Source organism: Peromyscus leucopus, chromosome 8b, assembly GCF_004664715.2.
Source record: "Peromyscus leucopus breed LL Stock chromosome 8b, UCI_PerLeu_2.1, whole genome shotgun sequence".
Lineage (NCBI taxonomy): Eukaryota > Metazoa > Chordata > Mammalia > Rodentia > Cricetidae > Peromyscus > Peromyscus leucopus.
In genome coordinates, this window is record NC_051086.1 from 67,715,956 (window position 1) to 67,734,249 (window position 18,294).

Consider the following 18,294-nt stretch of genomic DNA (forward strand, 5'->3'; position numbering starts at 1 on the left):
GTACAGACTGATTGGCTGCACAAAATTACAGTTCATTCCCTAAGGATATGAATAATACTGTCTAAACAGTTAACTTCATCTCTTCCAAACTCTTTACTTGATAGATACATGAAGTAAGAGAGCTAAGGATTGAAATCAGGAGTTTACATTTTTTTAAATGAGTTTTTACCATTTTCTGTGGCTGATTTGGACAAGAAGTTTGCAGATCTACAGTAATAACAGCAAAATAATTGCCCTTAAAAATAAGTGAACTAAGTTCACATAGCAGAATGTCCCATTGCTGAGCCAGTTCTCACCCTGTGTTCTCAAATGCAGGCCTTGGTAGAGTTGTCCAAGGGAGGATTACATCCCACCATTTGGGGCTTAGGAAATAAATTCCTTCCCTCCAAGGCCTTTCTGTGTCTCAATATCATCCTTGTGCTTCTTCTCAGAACCAGAGCAGGAGAATGGCTGGGGAGCAGGAATGCTGCTGTGCTATGAGCTGAGGTCTTCCCATAGAAGACTCTTTACATGCAGAGAGAAATAACAATCAATTTAGACGGAGAAAGAACTATCTAGCCCAAGCGCAAAGCAATTATTAGTTCCCCACTGTCCCTCTCCCTCAATACAACAAGCACCTGGGCAAAGGAGACATGTAGGGGACCCTTGTTCTCTATCATGGTCCTGCTCCCAAACGACTGGGCATCCTGCCATGTAGCTCCATAGTTCTATGCATACGGAACTGCCCTGATGGCTGACACATGTTCAGCACCTTCCTGGCCCTCGCCTGATCTTTCAGGCCTAACTAGCATCCAGCATGCCTGATGACCTGAGGTACCTGTGGAGATCTGTGGCAGTTGAAGATATGCATGTAAAAAATTCTAGAATGCCTTTCTCAAAAGCTACCTCTTTATCAGCAAGAATTACCTAAAAAGGATTATCTTGGGTGATGGAGATTCAGGGTTTACTATCAAAGTGTGCATTTTCCCATCTCTTCAAGCTGTTATAAACTAAAAAGAGTCAGTATTGCTTGTCTGAGGCAGAGTTACCTGCCTAGGAAGTTGAGACAAGGAAATAAAGATGTCCCAGTACATATGCCTTGAAAGTGGTGTCTTACCTGTAATGCATGGAGTGTGTTTGTGGTGAGAAGCTGAGAAGAAACAGTTTTCTATCGTGGAGGTAAGTGAGGCTCTTAAGTGGTAGTAGCTAAAAACCAACCTCCTCACTTTAATTTACAGCCTGTTGGGCTTGATGTAATTAAGTGAGACCATGACATTGGGAGGGGGGTTGTTTGATCTCAATCCACTTATATTTAAAGAAGCACCTGCCTTGCTCCCCCTCCCTCAGATAAGATTCACAATTAGGACTTGGTGGGGATTTTGTTCAATTAAACCCAGGCTTCTCTCTACCTGAAGGCTATTGTCAGAATATGTCCAAGGCCCTTTTCCTGGCTTGTTCTCAATTGGTCCAGATCCCGTCAGATTTAGGGAGAGCAGAAGTCAGAAAATTTTGTGTTGTTTCCTCACTTTCTCATGTGGCCATGTCTGTAGGGGGGTAAAGGGGCTGAAGGGAGAATTGTTCAATTTTTATTCTTATTTGGAAGTCTGAGTTAACTGTAATGATTAGTTAAATGTGAACAAGAGATTACTCACACTATTGCGAGGACATTCCTTGAGAAGACTGCACTTAGAATCAGTATACAATGCATTTGTTTTTAGGTAGGTGTGGCCCCTTTTGAAAAAAAAAAAAGCAGACATGAAAAATGGGAGTGTGGGCGGGGGAACCTAGATGCATTGAGAGAAATTATTCCCATTTCGGAAGGATTATTTGCTTTATCAAAGGACTCACTGCAAAGTTCCTTTTAAATAGCTCCCTTGGGGCACTTAAAACAAGATCTGATTTACAGTTCTCAAAAATGCTTTTTGTGGTTTTGGGGTTTTTGTTTTTTAAAAAACTCCTGTTATGGATATAGAAATACAGAGATACTTTACGTGATTTTTCTTACTATATTCATTGAGGAATTTTTTTTCCCAACATAGGAAACATGATTGTATAGTTATTTTAACTACTACTTTTGTTGGTACCTTTGAACCTAAAGAAGAGTTCAGTCGTCGTGACTTCTCAGTGTCAAGGTTTGATATCTGGTGTTGGAGGGAGGGTAATCCAACTCGTAACTCATGTATACTTTGTATTTTAACCAATCAAAGCAAATTGCTTTTTAAGAGAATGGAGAAAAGCCTATAAAAGTTAAAATTAGGCTTAGATTTAAAATTAAAAAGTAATATTAGAAGTTAAAAGTTAGGTTTAAATTTACATAGCTCCCTTATAAGAAAAGCTAAGAATGTTTTTGTTTTTAAAAACTTTAATATTGGGCTGGAGAGGTGGCTCAGAGGTTAAGATCACTGGCTACTCTTCCGGAGGTCCCAAGTTCAATTCCCAGCAACCACGTGGTGGCTCACAACCGTCTATAATAGGATCTAATGCCCTCTTCTGGCCTGCAGGTATACATGCAGAGCACTCATACATAAAATATAAATTGTGTTTTTTTTTTTTTAATTTAAACTTTAATATTACTTTCTTTTTAAAATAAAACTATTCCCATTTCCCAGATTAGGATTGTAACGGAGAAGCTGAGCTTAGATGAGGGGTGCAATTTCTGAGGATCATTATTCTCAACTTTAAAAGTCTCAGCCCCCCAAATCCTCCTCCCTGAGCTGTGTCTGCTAGAACCTAGGGTAGGGCTGGCCCTCTCCTGCCACCTTCTGTGTTCAACAACTGCTGCGGAAGCTGGAAGCCGGAAGCCGGCTGCTCTTCTGGTGGTCCTGTTTATCCTGGCTTCAGGGTATGCCTGACTGGCTGCTGGCCTGGGACTCATGTAGAGAAGTTTAAGCTGTTTGGGACTCAGAACTTGTGACTGGAGAGAGAGCGCAGCAGTTGGAGCACTTGCTCTTCCAGAGGACCAGAGTTGGATTCCCGCACCCACATGGCAGCTCACAACATCTATAACTCCAGCTCTAGAGGATGTGATGTCACCTCTGACCTCTGTAGGTGCCAAGCCCACATGTGGTGCACACATGAAACACTAATATACATAAAACAAATAAGTCTAAGAGAATAAGATCCAGGACTGTGACTAGACTCTGTAGGCCACAAGCCCCAGATCTGGTTTCCTGGTTCTATAGCATTGGGCAAGTCACTTGTCTCTTAGTCTCCTTATCTTTGAGGTCATGACCTTTCAGTTCTGATGTGTTAGAGGAAATGGAAGCATCATAGCATCTCAGTGATATTAGCTCTTCACACTTTATTAGGCTAGTGATGCCTCATCTGTTTAACTCTTCTATGTTGATTCTTAAATGATAAGGTTTGGTTTTTTAGGATTTCTTGAGAACTTTGATTTTGTGAAGGGACAGGAACAACATACCTTTCTCTCATTTCAGCCTTTGCCTAAGACAGGACTCTAGAAAAGAGTAGCTGTCCTCTGTAGAGCATATTTTTAAACACACACACACACACACACACACACACACACACACACACACACACACACTTGCTTTCCTAAAAACCCGGAGGCCCTGCAATCTGGCAAGAAAAGAAAGAAAACCATTCCAAGATATTTAATTGTACAGGGAGCTTACAGGATTGATCGTGAGCTTAGCTTTTTACAATAGTCCAGTGAATAAGAAATGCTCCTGACAAACGATCAATGATAGGATAATCACTCCTTATCCCTCCTCATTCTTACCTTCTTTCTTTCAGGAGAACAGGGTTCAGAAGTCAAAAATCTTTATAGACGCCACTTTTAAATTAAGCAGAAAATAGACATTGACATATTTGTTAATCTCCCCTAAATCATTACCAGGGCTGGCTGCTGTGCTGTACAGGGGAGCATGGCCCTCGGTGTACAGCACAAGGGTAGCACCCACTTGAGAGCAGCCTTCTGCTCCTAAGACATAAAAGATTTAGAGACACTTTTCCTCAAAACAAAGCACGCAGACTCTGGGCCTTCTTACATGCCTAAGACTTGTCAACACCTCTCCTTGCCCTGTTTCTTTTCTGAGGTGGCCTTTGGGGAACACTGCCTCATTTTCTAGCTCCCGAGAAGACAAGAGTCGTATTTATTTCATTAATTCCTTCAAAACTCTAGACTAGAGCATTTGACCCAACCTCCCCTTTCCTCCTGAAGGCTCTCCTCGGCCTGTAGTTCCTCTTCCTGCATCCAAATGTTAAAGCTGCTCTTAATTCTGCAAACACCAGGAACCAACACTCCAGCTACTGTTAGGAGATCTACCTGCCTGCTTTCAGTACCATTAATGAGGACAAGCACAGGCTTTGGGGGTGGCCAGACCCAGGTGTAAATCTTGACTGTGTTTCTTAACAGCTAAGTGCCACTTTACATTTCAGAGCCTCTTTTTTTCTGGTTTATAAAATGGATACTTTGTCCATAAGGTGAGTGTAAGGATCAAAAATAATATATGTGAAGCGACCTGGAAAACACTTGGCAGCACTAAGTATTCAGCTTAGCAGCAGGGTTAACAGCTGTCCAGCCCTAGGTCTGAATCGTGTGTGTGTGTGTGTGTGTGTGTGTGTGTGTGTGTGTGTGTGTGTGTGTGTTGACTTATGAGGTATATGATCCTGAAAGACTCCAGTGCAGTGTTTGACACACAATAAATGGTGTATTATATATGGCCCACATAGATGCACACGTGCGTTCAAGTACAATGTCAGCTGTTTACCTAAAAGAAGAATCTTGAAGGGTTTGGAGTTCCCTGTTGAACTCTCTTCACAAAAGTCCTGCCATGCCTTGGGCCCCAGCATTTTTACATCCTCAACCTCACAGCAATAGGAGAAGCTCTTTTAAATCTTGGCACTGCTGAGAACATGGCAGACATTGTCCTGGTCTTAGCTACACAATAGAACTGAGATGACTTCCATATGTCTTAGCCTTCTGAAACGGTCCACTACTACAGAAGTGCCAGTCTTCTGCAAGTAAGAAAGGCAGTGTGACACTGTCCAAAAGCTTCAGGACAATGCTTCCCTGAGTCCTGGCTGTCACTCTCTTGCTCTGTGGCCTTGATGAGTCACACAAGTTCTTGGTAAAAAAAAGTTCTTGCTAAAAAGAATACAGCCTCAGGAGATTGTGGAGACTAAATGGGGCCTGAGGCAACAGGTCAGTGACTACTTCTCACAGTTTTAAAACGGAGAGGTGGAGCTGGGCATCCAAAAGTCACATAAAATGAAACTAAGTGCTAGCGTCCCATCCCTGCTCAGTTAACATGTGCTTATGTATGATGCTTATGGCTCACTCAGCAGCCCAAGGCCATTGATAGCATATGATTTGTAGTGGCATGAAAAACAAGACCTGGTCCCAGACAAGCCTATGCTTGAAACAGACCTTTCTCTGCTGCATCCTATCACCTATGCTTATGTATTTGTCAGCATTGGAGACAAAACACATCAGGTAGCTCCAGCACCAGGGCTGTCACCCATTGTCCCTTCAGTTAGATGTACTCGTCCTTGCTGGGCAGGCAGATAAATTTTCAGTATTGATTGCAGACCCCACTCTGAAAGTAATGAGGAAGGGAAGCGCAACATAGCAGCACTTCTACTAAAACCCAGTAGCTGGGCATGGTCTCCCTTGTTATAAGAGCATCATCTCTGACTAGGTGAAGGTACTGTGTGTTCTGTGTTTAGCAATCCACCAAAGTCTGCTTTCTCTTTCCCTGTTCCTTCTCTTTTATCCCAAGACCTAGAAGTTTTGTCACCTGGTCAGGGATTGGGAGACTAGGGGATAATCCATCAAACTGATATGAGATACATGGATCTGGCTCTACCTGACTGAATTGTACTACTTTGAGTTTAAGAATATCCAAATCTGGCATTGGAAGCTAAGGAATACAGCAGCTTGAAACTTAGGGGTGATTCTAGTGCTTAGCAGTTTCCTAGGCACCTGTTGAGGACTTGGTAAAAACCAGAGCTGCTAGTCTGTGCTCTGGTCTCAAGGGAAGCTCTCCTACAAAATCCTAAATTTGGGCTAGTCTAGCTGCTCTAATGATGGGCATGGTATCCATGCACAGTCTTGACTCATGGAGATAGAGGAGCCTTGCTATTAGATAGTGACCTGATGAGAGAGGTACAGACCTTCATCACTTGACCTGTTTGAGACAGACCTGGAGAGCAGGATTGCCACCTTGCTTTCATACTTGTGACCTCTGCAGGGAAGAGACGTGGGCTGTGTGTGACGAAGGGAGGACACGAGTGCTGTTGTGTAGCCAAGAGTGACAACAGTGGAAAGCCAGGCCCTAAAGGGAAGGACTGTGGCTGCATCTACGCCAAGATTCCTGATCCCTGTGGTGTGACAGGCAGGTTTATGTAATTGCAGGCACCCCAGAGCTAAGCCCCACTGAGCGGAAGGAGCTGGAGAACAAGTTGAAGGAACGGGAGGAGTTCCTAATTCCCATTTACCATCAGGTAGCTGTGCAGTTTGCTGACTTGCATGACACCCCAGGCCGGATGCAGGAGAAGGGTGTTATTAATGTAAGTACCACAGTTGCCATTTCTGACATACATCTCAGAGCCCTGCAAGTAACATAGGCCCACAAGCAGGGAGCTGCTGGGGCCAGATCAGCACAGCTTATGCAGATCAAACAATTTCCAGTTTTTATTTAAGAGATTTTTCCCCTTTTCTGTATTCACTGCCATCTAAAACAAAATAATTCAGGTTTCCATGAAATCCTTAGGCAAGCTCTGTATTGTTGGTAGGAAACTAAGTCATGTGTGCCTTCGTTGGTGAACAGCAATCCAGATGCTCCTCAGGCTGGATTACAACCATGTCAGGGTTATGGTGACAGCTAATTCACCTTTGATCTGCATGAAAGTTGAGCTGTCTGCTCAGAACAGATTCTTCCCTTTCTAGTTACCTGGGAACTCAGTCTCGTCTTCAGAACTACGGTCATGTGTGGGATAGCATTTGCCAGACTGCTGGCTGTGTACAGTGTTCTGTGGTTTGTAGGGACGTATTGGAGGTGCAGGGAGTTTAGGCCAGCTTTGGGGTCTCTAAGGGGCTTTTCTGGAGAGTGGCTTTTTATGCCTGTGGGGTTCCTTCAGACTGAGGGCTAGTGCTGGAGTGACTACACTAATTCCTATATGTTCTTCTGTGAGTCTAGGACATCTTAGATTGGAAAACATCCCGTACCTTCTTCTACTGGCGGCTGAGGCGCCTCCTGCTGGAGGACCTGGTTAAGAAGAAAATCCACAATGCCAACCCTGAGCTGACTGACGGCCAGATCCAGGCCATGTTGAGACGCTGGTTTGTAGAAGTGGAAGGCACAGTGAAGGTAGGTGAAGCACCTCCCAACAAACCTTCATGCTGTCCAGCCACCCATGCGAGTTCAAAGGGCTGTCAGTTAAGAGTCTTCAGACCTTTAGGGGCAAGGAGTACAAGGAACCTAAAACCCAAACCCTCTCCTATTATGTCAAATTACAGCCAAATAACATGCTATGATATCATGTTAGAAAAGCTAGAAAGGCCTATCTGCAGCCCATAGAGTCATTTTGTACACTTACAACATGCCAGACACTGGGCTAGACCCTGGGGGCTTAGCAGTAAGAGACAGTATTCCTGCCCACAGAGAGTTTTTTTTTTTTTTTCCTACACAGCAGCAAGGCCGATACTAAACCCAACAAAGAGCAGAGTCATATTGCACAGAGTAGACACCCAATTTTGAGGAAGGAAGAGCGAGATTTCTAGAGGAAGGGATGTCTCAACAGAGACTTAATAAACCAGAAGAAAAAGTTGGATTGGTGGGGCAGGGGTAGAAAGAATGCTCCAAGCTGAAGCAACTGTCTGTTCCAAAGTATGCTAGCAAAGGCAGCATATGTCTAGAGAGCTATAAATACAGCAGGATGGCTCAGAGAATGGGTGCCCAGGTAGAAACCCAACTGCATACGCTGCAGAGGAGTCTGCACTGTCTGAAAAACACTGAGTGGTTGTAAGCAGCTGAGTTACACTCCTCAGGAAGCCTAGTAGATGTGATGTTTACACACACACACACACACACACACAAAGCATGTGTGTGCTTGGGATGCTAAGTCTATAACTTTAGTTTCACATCTGAGCTGGAAGGAAATGCCTGGCCTGCGTGTGGGAATGCACCTGGCATCGTCTGAGGGTGATCTCATGGAAGGGACTCATGCCTTACGGCAGTGGCCCTATCAAGACAGCGTTCCTGGTGCTCTTGCCTTGGAATTACAGACAGGGCAGGCCTGAGGTCGGCATTCGTCCCTGGATTTCACAGAACAGTCTACAGGAAACAGGGAAAGGAAAAGCCAAAATCTTTGTGTCTATACATTTTTCACTAAGAAAAATTAGGGGCAGATGTGGGTAGCTTAGGAAAGAACGCTTGTATGGCATGTGTGCACCCCTGAATTAGTTCCCCAAGAGAAAGATTAGTCTTTTTTAGTAGTTACTATATACATTTTTTAAAAACATTTGTTGTGTGTGTAAGCCCAGGCATGTTCACATGTAAAAGTCATAGGGCGACTTGAAGGAATTGGTTCTCTTCTACCAAGTGGGTTCCTGGGATCAAACTCAGGACTTCAGACTTGATAGCAAGTGCTTTTAACTGCTGAGCCATCTTGCTGGTCCTATTTTACCAGGCTATAGTAAACAAATATATTTTGTAGTATATCACCTGTGATCAAAATCTTTGTTGATTGTTGGATATTGATGCAGAGTGGCTGGTTGGTAGTGGCATGAAGTGCCTTGTCCTACAGAGGGTCACTCCAGTCTCCTCAAAAATGCTACCTAGAGTCTTTGCTAACAACTTTTCTCATCGAGGAGCTTAAGACTCAACATCAGTTTTAAAGCCAGTGATGCCGAGTGTTCTGAGATCCACCTTTGTGTTAAGTCTGCCTGTTTCTTTATGACTGGAAAGCTGCTTGGATAAATATTTCAGATGTGCAGCAGGGAAGTGGACATTCTCCAACATTTGGTTCAGGTTAAGGTCAGTCTGTGGCATCATAATTGAGTGAGACAATTTTGTCAGTGGCTACTGGCAGCTTCCAGTGGAAGTTGGCATTGAAAGTCATGCAAGTGTAAAATAAGAGGTTGTTCTCAGTTAAGAGTGGTCGGCTAGGTAAATGGAGTGTGTGTGTGTGTGTGTGTGTGTGTGTGTGTGTGTGTGTGTGTGGCTCGTACGTCTCCCTACCACATTAGTCACTAATGGACGTGAACAGCCTCGGTGAGCACAAGGATGAGGAGAAGGAATAGCTTCCCTCCAAGCATGAAGTGAATAGATAGGTCCCCTCACTTGTTCCTTAGTGGCATCCTCCCAGGGGGCAGTGTGTCTAAAGAAACAGGCCATTGCTAGCTCTCATCAGTGGGGAGCTGTATGTGCACAGGCTTCTGGCTGGATTGAGTGCAGAAGACACTTGAGGCTCACAGCTCAGGAAGAGGCTGTCTGCACACTGAATACCAGTGATCTCTAACAGTTGATACTATTTCCCTTGCCTGTGTTTACAGAAGATTGCCTTTCCCATGAGCTCTCATCTCAGGGGACGGGCAGAAGAGAAAGGAAGGACAAGTGATCCTGTGAAGTCAGGACATGTGGCTTTGAAACCTCCTGCCTCTTTCTGCAGGCTCAGCAGGACCCGAGTGTGGGATAGGTGATAAAATCTGCAGCGTCCTTGAGACAAGAAAGCGCTGCAGTGTTGCCTCTGAAGGGCTGCTAGAGAAGCTGCCTGATGTTAAGAAACGGTGGAAAACACTCTGTGTATGGCGGCGGAGTCTACAGATAGTGACAAATTTCAGAATGTGCTGGTTCTCTCAAATGCAAAGACTAGTAGAGTCGTCTTGAGTTATTGGTAAAGAAGTCATGTAGTGACAGGCATTTATTAGCCATGCTTTATATTGTTTTGTCCCCAGAGATTTCACTTTCTTGATCCTGGAAAAAGATTTTAAGATGGAAAATTGAGCGATACGAATTGTCTGTTCCCCTTAGAGGCCTCCATCCCGTGAGTTCTAGGATTGCACTTAGCCCCACTGGGCGGTCCTGTTGTAGGAAGGAGGTAGGCTTATGGCTCAGAGTTTCACTGTGGGCAAAAGCAGCAGCAGCACTACAACTCCCTGAAGAAAAAGTTCCAAGAGCTGTGGATTGAATTTGGTTGTGCAAACATGGCACATGCCTGCTTTTCATGGGGATGGTTTTTATCTTGATCTCTAGCTCCACAATTTGAAGTATGCAGTTTTCCCAACAGGCTGATTGGTTCTCTGCCTGCAGACTCTGACAGGAGAAATCACATTAAGACGTTGTGTGGAGCCAAGCAGTGGTTCCATGCACCTGTAATCCCAGCACTTGAGGCCAGCCTGGTCTACAGAGCAGTGAGTTCCAGGACAACCGGGGCTACACAGAGAAACCCTGCTTCAAAAAACAAACAAGACTTTATATGGAACACTGAAAAAAAAATGTGGGTTTTTGGGATCTCACAAACTCACACAAAAAGAAGTTCCCAGCTTTGCATCCATTTGCTTGGACACATTATTTGAGCCTCCATTCCCTCATGTATAAAATGTGGGTGTTGATGGTGTCACAGGTTTCAGTGGGTTTAAATGTCAAAGGTAAAGCATGTTATGTGTTAAATGGCAGCGAGGCATGGTAGAGCATAGCTTTAATCCCAGAACTCAAGGATGTGACCTCTATGAGTGCAGGTTAGCCAGCACTACAATGGTGAGACGGGAGGGGGACGGGGCACTGGGGACAGGTGAGAGAGTTGAAGTCAGAGACCAGGTGAGCTGACTCATCCTGGATGGGCTGCCTGGCTCACACTAGTGTCCCCAGAGCTCGGTGCCCTAATTCATCCTAACTGTCCAGTTACCCACTCCTTGTTCTGGATTTCCAAATGGAATGAGGATCAGAGAGAAGGAGCACTGTTGATGAGGTCTCCACTGCCTCAAGCTACCCACAGATGGCTGGGTGTATCAGGGAGGGATGAGGTAAGGGGAAAATAGGCAAGAATTGTCTGACCCAGCCATGAAATGTAGCAAGCCACTGTTCACATGGTCTTTTGGTGTTGTGCTTCAAAGACTCTGAAAGAAATCATATTGCATCTTAGGCTTTGGAAGGTCATAACCTTAGAAACATAGATATATTGAAAGCAGTCTTCCTTTCTAGGATGTATATGTCTACCCTTACCATCCTAGAACCCCTCCACACACACCAGGTCAGATGGCTCCTAAGCATCTCTAAGCAACCCACAAGGTGAAGTCATTTGTAGGCGTGGTAGTCGGGGTTAACAGCCACCAGGTTGTGCCCTAGTCACTCCCTGGCCCTGTACTACCATTGCTTAGGGAGAGCTTAACAGCTGTCCAGTGCATTAGAAATGAACCTTTCAAACAGGTCATTTAGATTTTGTAAGCTAGACTAATTATTACACATAATTAGTGAGGTTGAGTGGTGCCTGAGATACTTATCCATTGATGCAGAAAGAGAGTGTGTCTGGTGAATGTGTATTATAAGACAAGCCAGTGTTGTGGTGTTTAATTGTTGATATTTTATTGATATTAAGATGCTCTGGCTGGAATGTCAGGCAGGTGACGTGGGCCCAGGGCTGTCATGGGACTAGCAGCCCAGCATTCCACACTTGTTTAAAATCCACTCTGGAATCCTAGGAAGGTAGATAGCTACATTTTTATAATTCTAAGGAAGAAGGTGATAATGGCTTTCCCCTTGGAATGCCCTTCTTCATGGCTGGAATGGTGAGTTTCATGGCTGTTCTAGAAGGCAGCTTGCTTTTCCCAAGTAGAAGAGAATAGCTCAGAGCATGGTTAGCCCTCCCAGATAGATTGAGAGAAAACAACATTATGTGTACAAAAGTTTCTTTTTACTAAAATTAGTTGGTTAGAACTCAAGAGTCCTCTGTGTTTATGTACTGTGGGCTTCATGCTTGATGGCATCATCCATTTGTGTTCTGAATAAACAGCATGTTTCATATGCAGGGTCCATGTTTTTAAGCATCTAAAAACTTGGGATGTGTTGCTGTCATTCTGCCTGGGAACTGTTTTAAATGTTTCAACACCTACTGTGGTTTGTGGCTGCAGGAGGGAAGGCAGGAGTGTTTACTCTAGAGGGTAGCTGCCTTTCTCCAGTGTAGTGTGTGAGCATCGTTAGAAGCCAGCATCTCGTTAGCTAATACATTACACCAATCAAGGAGAGTTATCTTAAGCCACAATTAATCTGCTCCCTGGCATATGTTGATAGCAAAGCATCATGCTGTTTCTTAATTAAAAGCAAACGGATTAAAAATGATTAATAAGAGTATTAAATATTCTCCTAAACTAAAGGCTTTGGGACTCCTGAGTGAATCTGGTTGGGTTTTGTTTGGTTTCCTTCTGAAGCTCAAGAAGCTGCCATTGTTTTATTTTTGCACCTCTCTCCACCAAATCCTCCTAAGTTGGGGAAGCTGTGAAGTCCTCCAGCCACAGAGAACTCTTAATCACCAACAGTGAAAATGGCCAAGTTTATCAAGGTGGCAGTGGCTGGAGTCCAGGTGTGTTGATTCATCTGGGGTCCAGCTATAAACTGGACCACATGAACTAGGCGCTTCATTGTCAGCAGGGCCCACTACAGCTTTCCTAAGGAGCAAAAGCGCTTCTCTGTTGCAGACCCTCAGAGAGGAGTTACTCCCAAGTGAAACATGGAGGTGGGTAGTTCCCAGCTTGTTCCGTGAGGGAGAGCTGATCTCTCTCAGAGATGCCCAAGGTGGGCAAATCTGGAGCCAGGAAAGGAGGTACACAGACGGCTGACCCTTAGTCCTAGGAACCTGTGATCCAGCATAGTAAACAGCCAGGCCCAGCCAGCTAAGTCAGGGGAGGAGGGAGGGAGGGAGGGAGGGAGGGAGGGAGGGAGGGAGGGAGGGAGGGAGGAGGGAGGGAACCATGGTTTGGTTGGTTGCTTTTGTGAAACAGGGTCTCACTCTGTACCCTTGCCTAGTCCATAACTTAGTGTAGCCCAGGCTGGCCTTGAATTCCCTACCCTCCTGCCTCAGCCTTACAGGTGCTAGGATAAAAAGTGGGAGCCACCACACCTAGCAATAAATGGTATTTTTAAAATCATGGAATCTGTGAGCAGACAGCCCGGTCTCCGGATGCTGGATGCTGCTGTGGTGAACACTCACTCCACAGGTCCTGAGGTTACAGCCGTGGCTTTTGTCCCATTGCTTGTATCTGGATTTCCTGAAGCCACAACACAAGCCTCAGAGTCCCTACAGTGCCCACCTATTAAATTACAGCACCAAACTCATTGTCATTCTGACTTTGACTTCGTTAGTGATAACAGAAAAGGATAGCGCACCTTTAAATGACGAGCTTTGTGTTTAATTACCCAAACAAAATGACATAAATATGAATGAGCCCTAATGGTGGTACTTGGTTTTCCGGAAACCATTAACAAAACGATTCCTAAATGATTTGTAAAGAAATGAGAGAAGAGAGCAAGGAGAAGGCTATTAGGCTTCTAACACACTCCTGAATTATTATGTAGTCAGCTGCCTCAGAAATACTCAGCTAAATGATCTTGAAAGAAAGGAGGCGAGAGGTGGCCTGTCGAGGCTCTCGGGGCTACAGACTTCTTGACCCTCTGCAGTGCTCTCATAACTAATAAAGTGGGGTGGGTTTCTGGCTTGGTAGTAATACTGTAGCAACAAGACATCCTTCATATCAGTATCCATGTTGTATTGTGTGTTGTCCTCTAAGCCTTGCTCCCATGTGTTCTTAAAAGAAGTGGTCCAGCCACAGGAGGCTTGCCCAGCTGGAGGGCCAAGGCACAGTGCAGAGCCTTGTCTGCCACATCTTGCTGGGACTGGAATTGCACTTCAGGATCAGTGTTTCAGCTCCTCCAAAAAGAAACAGCCACATACACCTTTCCCTCCCAGTCACACTCTTAAATACCCTGCTCCTCAAAGACCTACTGTTGTGGAACAGTAGATGCCAGAGCTTCATAGGACAGAGTCCCATGGTGAGTGTCTGAAGATCAAAGGATGGGAGAGAGAGGAAGGCAGCTCCTGGCCGGGAACCTAACCCTTCCTCCTCCACCCTGAACAGTAAAGGAACATTGTGAACAATGTTTTTATGCCAAAGCTTTTGAGATGCTGTACAATCAGGTGTCCCGGCTAGCCCCTGGCATTTGACCAAGACTTGATTGTTTGCAGGCTTACGTTTGGGACAATAATAAGGACCTGGTGGAGTGGCTGGAGAAGCAACTGACCGAGGAAGATGGTGTCCGCTCGGTGATCGAGGAGAACATCAAATACATCAGCAGGGACTACGTCCTCAAGCAGATCCGCAGGTAAGGCCACCAGCAGGGTCCGTGAGGCTAGAAGGCTAATTTCTTTACAATAACAAGTTTATAAGAAACTATGAGATAATGTTGCCCTGACCCCTGTGGTTCCTGTCTGGAACTGCTGTAGTTGACCACCACCAGCTCTCTCTCGCTGACTCAGGACACTCTTACTCATACTCTAGGTACAGATATTTAGAGCAAGGGGATGATTCTGAAAGGAAGGAATGCTGACCTCTCCTTGGGAGACGTCCATAGAACTATTTGGAAATAGACTACTTAGGGAAAAGCTGCAGAGTAGAAGCTGGTGCTGGTAATTCACCTGTCGTTTAAATGTTTGCCTTATTGACCTGTGTGCCAGCTCTGAGGACAGAAGTTCTCCTACGTGGTTACGTGGTTACAGTAAAACCATCAACTTTAGTAAGTTCCTGACTAAATGCTTCTCTGGAGAGTTCTTCCTGTGAGAGTGGGTCAGTGCTAGAGCATTCTCGTGTTCCCAGCACACCTTGCCCCGGTCTTCCATTGGTAGACCATCACTCATTTTTAAGTTGTCTAATGTTTCTTTGTGGTTCAATTTGAGTTCTGTATTATGACCATATCATCACACATGTGATATTCTGGCCATCACAGAGTACCCCACTGAAAGTCACCCGAAGTTCATCTGTCCCTGGATGTTAATTTCTATCACCTAGCTGAGCTGTTCCTGGATGATTTCTCCACTGTATAATTACTGGTCATCGCCCCTCTGCCCTGCTACTCACTGACCAGTCTGTGGGAAGACACGTGCAGGCCAGGGGAACTATCTTGCTCCCCATCAGTACTTCTGTCTAGACTGAACATCCACTGATCCCTTGCCTGAAAAGTCTTGACTGTGATCTGTACTCTGCTTCCACAATTACGTCCTCCCTTAAACTCTGGAAGCAAGAGTTCCTGTCTTCCCCAGTGCATTTCTACATTATTGATGCAGAGTAGGAAATTCCTACTTCTGCTATTTTATAGTTTATTTCTGGAACATTTGGTATCAAAATAAGTACATATCTGTCTGGGAAGGGCCTTTCATTCAGGCGCCATTGTCAATGTGCCCCCATTGTTTTTGCTTTGGGAGTTTATTTATTTAGGTTTTTCAAGACAGGGTTTCTCTGTGTAGACCAGGCTGGCCTCAAATACTCAGAGATCCAACTGCCTCTGCTGCCCAAGTACTGGGATTAAAGGCCTGGCTGGGGTTTATTTTTTAATTACTCTTTATTCTCTAACATAGCAAAATATTTTCTGGTTCATTTTATACTACTCCTTAGCTGCTAGGGACGTTTGAGCAAAGGAAAACTCATGAGGTGCTGAGTGCGGTGTGCTTAGCTGCCCTTGTTAGCATCGCTGTCAGGCAATTCCTAAGCACCCCAGTGGAGACACTTTCCCTGTCTTGGCCTCACCATCTCTAATCTCCTCTCCAGCTTGGTACAAGCCAATCCAGAAGTTGCCATGGATTCCATCGTCCACATGACCCAGCACATCTCACCCACTCAGAGAGCAGAAGTTGTCCGGATCCTCTCTACCATGGATTCCCCTTCCACGTAGGAGAAACCTCCCAACCATTCCTGCCCTGTCTCTGGAGAAGAGAGCTAGGGCTGCCTCTTACATCTGAAACCACTGTAATGAGAAGGCATCAGAAGCCCGGTACTGGAGTCAGAGTGGCATTTGCTTCCCCTTGAGTGTTTCAGGTTCTGCATGACATCCTGGGCTTAGGATCACAAAGCCCAGTTACACATACCCAGTTCAGTATTTATTAGCCCAGCTGTGATGACGGTCCTCTTTCCATACACAGGACTGAGAAGGCAATGAAGGGTACATGCTGTACCATGAGGTCTTACTAGACTAAAGCAGGACTACCCTCCTGTCCTGCCTGCCCCAGCACAGGGCCGTGTGAACAGTGTCCAAGTGTCTGCAGCCCCTGCCCCATGAGCCACAGCCACAGGCAGCAGGGGATGGCTAGGGCTGAGGAAGGAGACTCAAGTCCATCGATCACTACCCCATGTGCAGCCTGGCACACACCAGGCAAGGAGAGGAACAGTCCCCATCTAACCACACCAAGATACCTGTTTATGAGAGAAGAGGGCAAAGCCATGATCTGAGAGGCGGGCTCAAAAACAGACCAAGCCATTATTGCTGGTGAAACACTCTCAGCCTTGAGTGGCTTCTCAGTACACCCGGAGAGATGGTCAAGCTGCCACCACCTTACTCCTCACTATATGGCTAGTTGACTACCCAGGAGCTAAAGGCCAGTGCTTAAGAGCCCTAGCCTGTGTGTGGATGGCTGGAGGCAGGCAGTGTAGGAGCCTGAGGTGGTGAGCTAAAAGGAGAGCAGTCCACGACAGGAGAAGTCTCTTCTGAGGACTGGAAAGGTTGTCCTGTGGGGCCATGCCTAGAAAGTTACCCATCCCTATTCCTGGCAAGAAGTCTGGCAGGTCACCCACCTTGATGACAGCTGTGCTTTCAGCACCAGAAACTGGCCTTCCTGGTGTGAGGAGGCTTCCAGGGAACAAGAATTCACCTGCCCTTAAGATTCCTTACAGTTCAGTCATGGTGCTGGTGTTTCCATACTTTCTGGGCTCTCCATGGCCAGCAACAGGGCCTCCTCAGGGGTAGCCCGAAGAGCTTAACAACCCATTTATCCAAGAAAGCAGCCTTGGTGTTCCTAAAGCAAGAATGGAGATGGTCAGAACTGTAGCATCCAGTTCCTACAGTATGGCTAATGCATCTTTTGCTGGAGATCAAGGAGGAAATCACTAAGATGCCACAGAAACCATTGGCATGAATACTTCAGTCTGAGCCTTAACCCTGGATTCCACAAAAAGAGCTGGCCTCCTCTTCAGGAACACTTCGTGCGGATATTCCAGAGGACATTCTCATCAGCTCCACATGGCAAGTGGACATCCAGGGGACTAGATGCAAGCTATCCCACCCGCACAAGCCCTGGTGGAAGGGATAGGCAGGCAGGAGCAGGTGGAGCGCATCCTCAGTCCAGAAGGAAGCTTCCCTGGCCCTGCTTCTTTGCTTACCTGATAGGTAAGGATGAGATTTGTCTCCAGCCTCCACTTTGCTACAGCACACCCAGGCCCACACACCACTGGTGGTATGAAAGCTTTTACCCTCCTGGAGGCCTGTCCTGGCATGCCTTCAGAGGTGCGATGGGCTGTGCTTATAACCCCTCTCCCAAGACAGGGGCTTTTCAGATGGAGAAGTCAGAGCCACAACACATGAGCACTCTGATGGTCCCACAGCCCATTACACATGCAAGGTTACTGAGGGAGGACATGAATGATGGATTGACCCAGACTTGCTTGAACTGAGATTGCCATATTATCTGTTCACTTCCTTCACAAAGCAGCCTTCACTCGTGTCAGTGAGAATTCGATGGACACACACGCCAACGAGCAGGGGGCTCCAGTCCAATGCACTCTTTCCACATTTTGTTGAAATAAACCTCCACATTTGTAGAAGAGCCGCCGTTTGTCATTTCAATCCATTGCCCAGCCACCCACTTTCTTGTCCCACTTTCATCGGAGACTGAGAGAAGGGATGAGCCCCTCCTCAGCTCTCCAGTACCAACTAGCTTTTGTCTCCTGAAGTTGCTAAAAATGAACGAGCTATCTGTCCAAAGCTGGCCTTGGCCTGCCCTGTCTTAGGACACTACCAGTACTCCAGATCCCTCCAGCTAAATACCAGTTCTTTAATGGCATTTTCCCATAGAGTGTTCTACTATAGAATTCTCACTGCTGAGATCTGAATGGGAGTCCTGGTAAGGCACTCCCCCGAAAGAGAATTGGTTTAGGGCAGGGACAAGAAAGACATCAGGAAGAAGGGACTTGACCTGGTAATGGGTACTGGCTCCAGAGTCCCAGCCCAGAAAAAAAGCTGCCTGAAAATACTTGAAATCCCAAACTCAGCTCCCTGCCAGCATGCAGGATTTCCAGTGTCCTCGGCATCATGG

The 18,294-nt window shown here is 45.7% G+C and overlaps 1 protein-coding gene across 4 annotated transcripts in view; it reads left to right on the plus strand.

The window, feature by feature from the left end:
• The window catches only part of Acaca (acetyl-CoA carboxylase alpha), a 266,901-nt gene extending 249,096 nt beyond the window's left edge, over positions 1–17,805 (plus strand). For all 4 annotated transcript variants that reach the window (XM_028890514.2, XM_028890515.2, XM_037201549.1 and 1 more), the window contains 4 exons: positions 6,359–6,513; positions 7,143–7,313; positions 14,182–14,318; positions 15,758–17,805. In XM_028890514.2, the coding sequence (XP_028746347.1) occupies positions 6,359–6,513; positions 7,143–7,313; positions 14,182–14,318; positions 15,758–15,881 (587 nt within the window). In that variant the 3' untranslated portion in view covers positions 15,882–17,805. The remainder of the gene's footprint in view (positions 1–6,358; positions 6,514–7,142; positions 7,314–14,181; positions 14,319–15,757) is intronic.
• Positions 17,806–18,294: the final 489 nt, after the last annotated feature.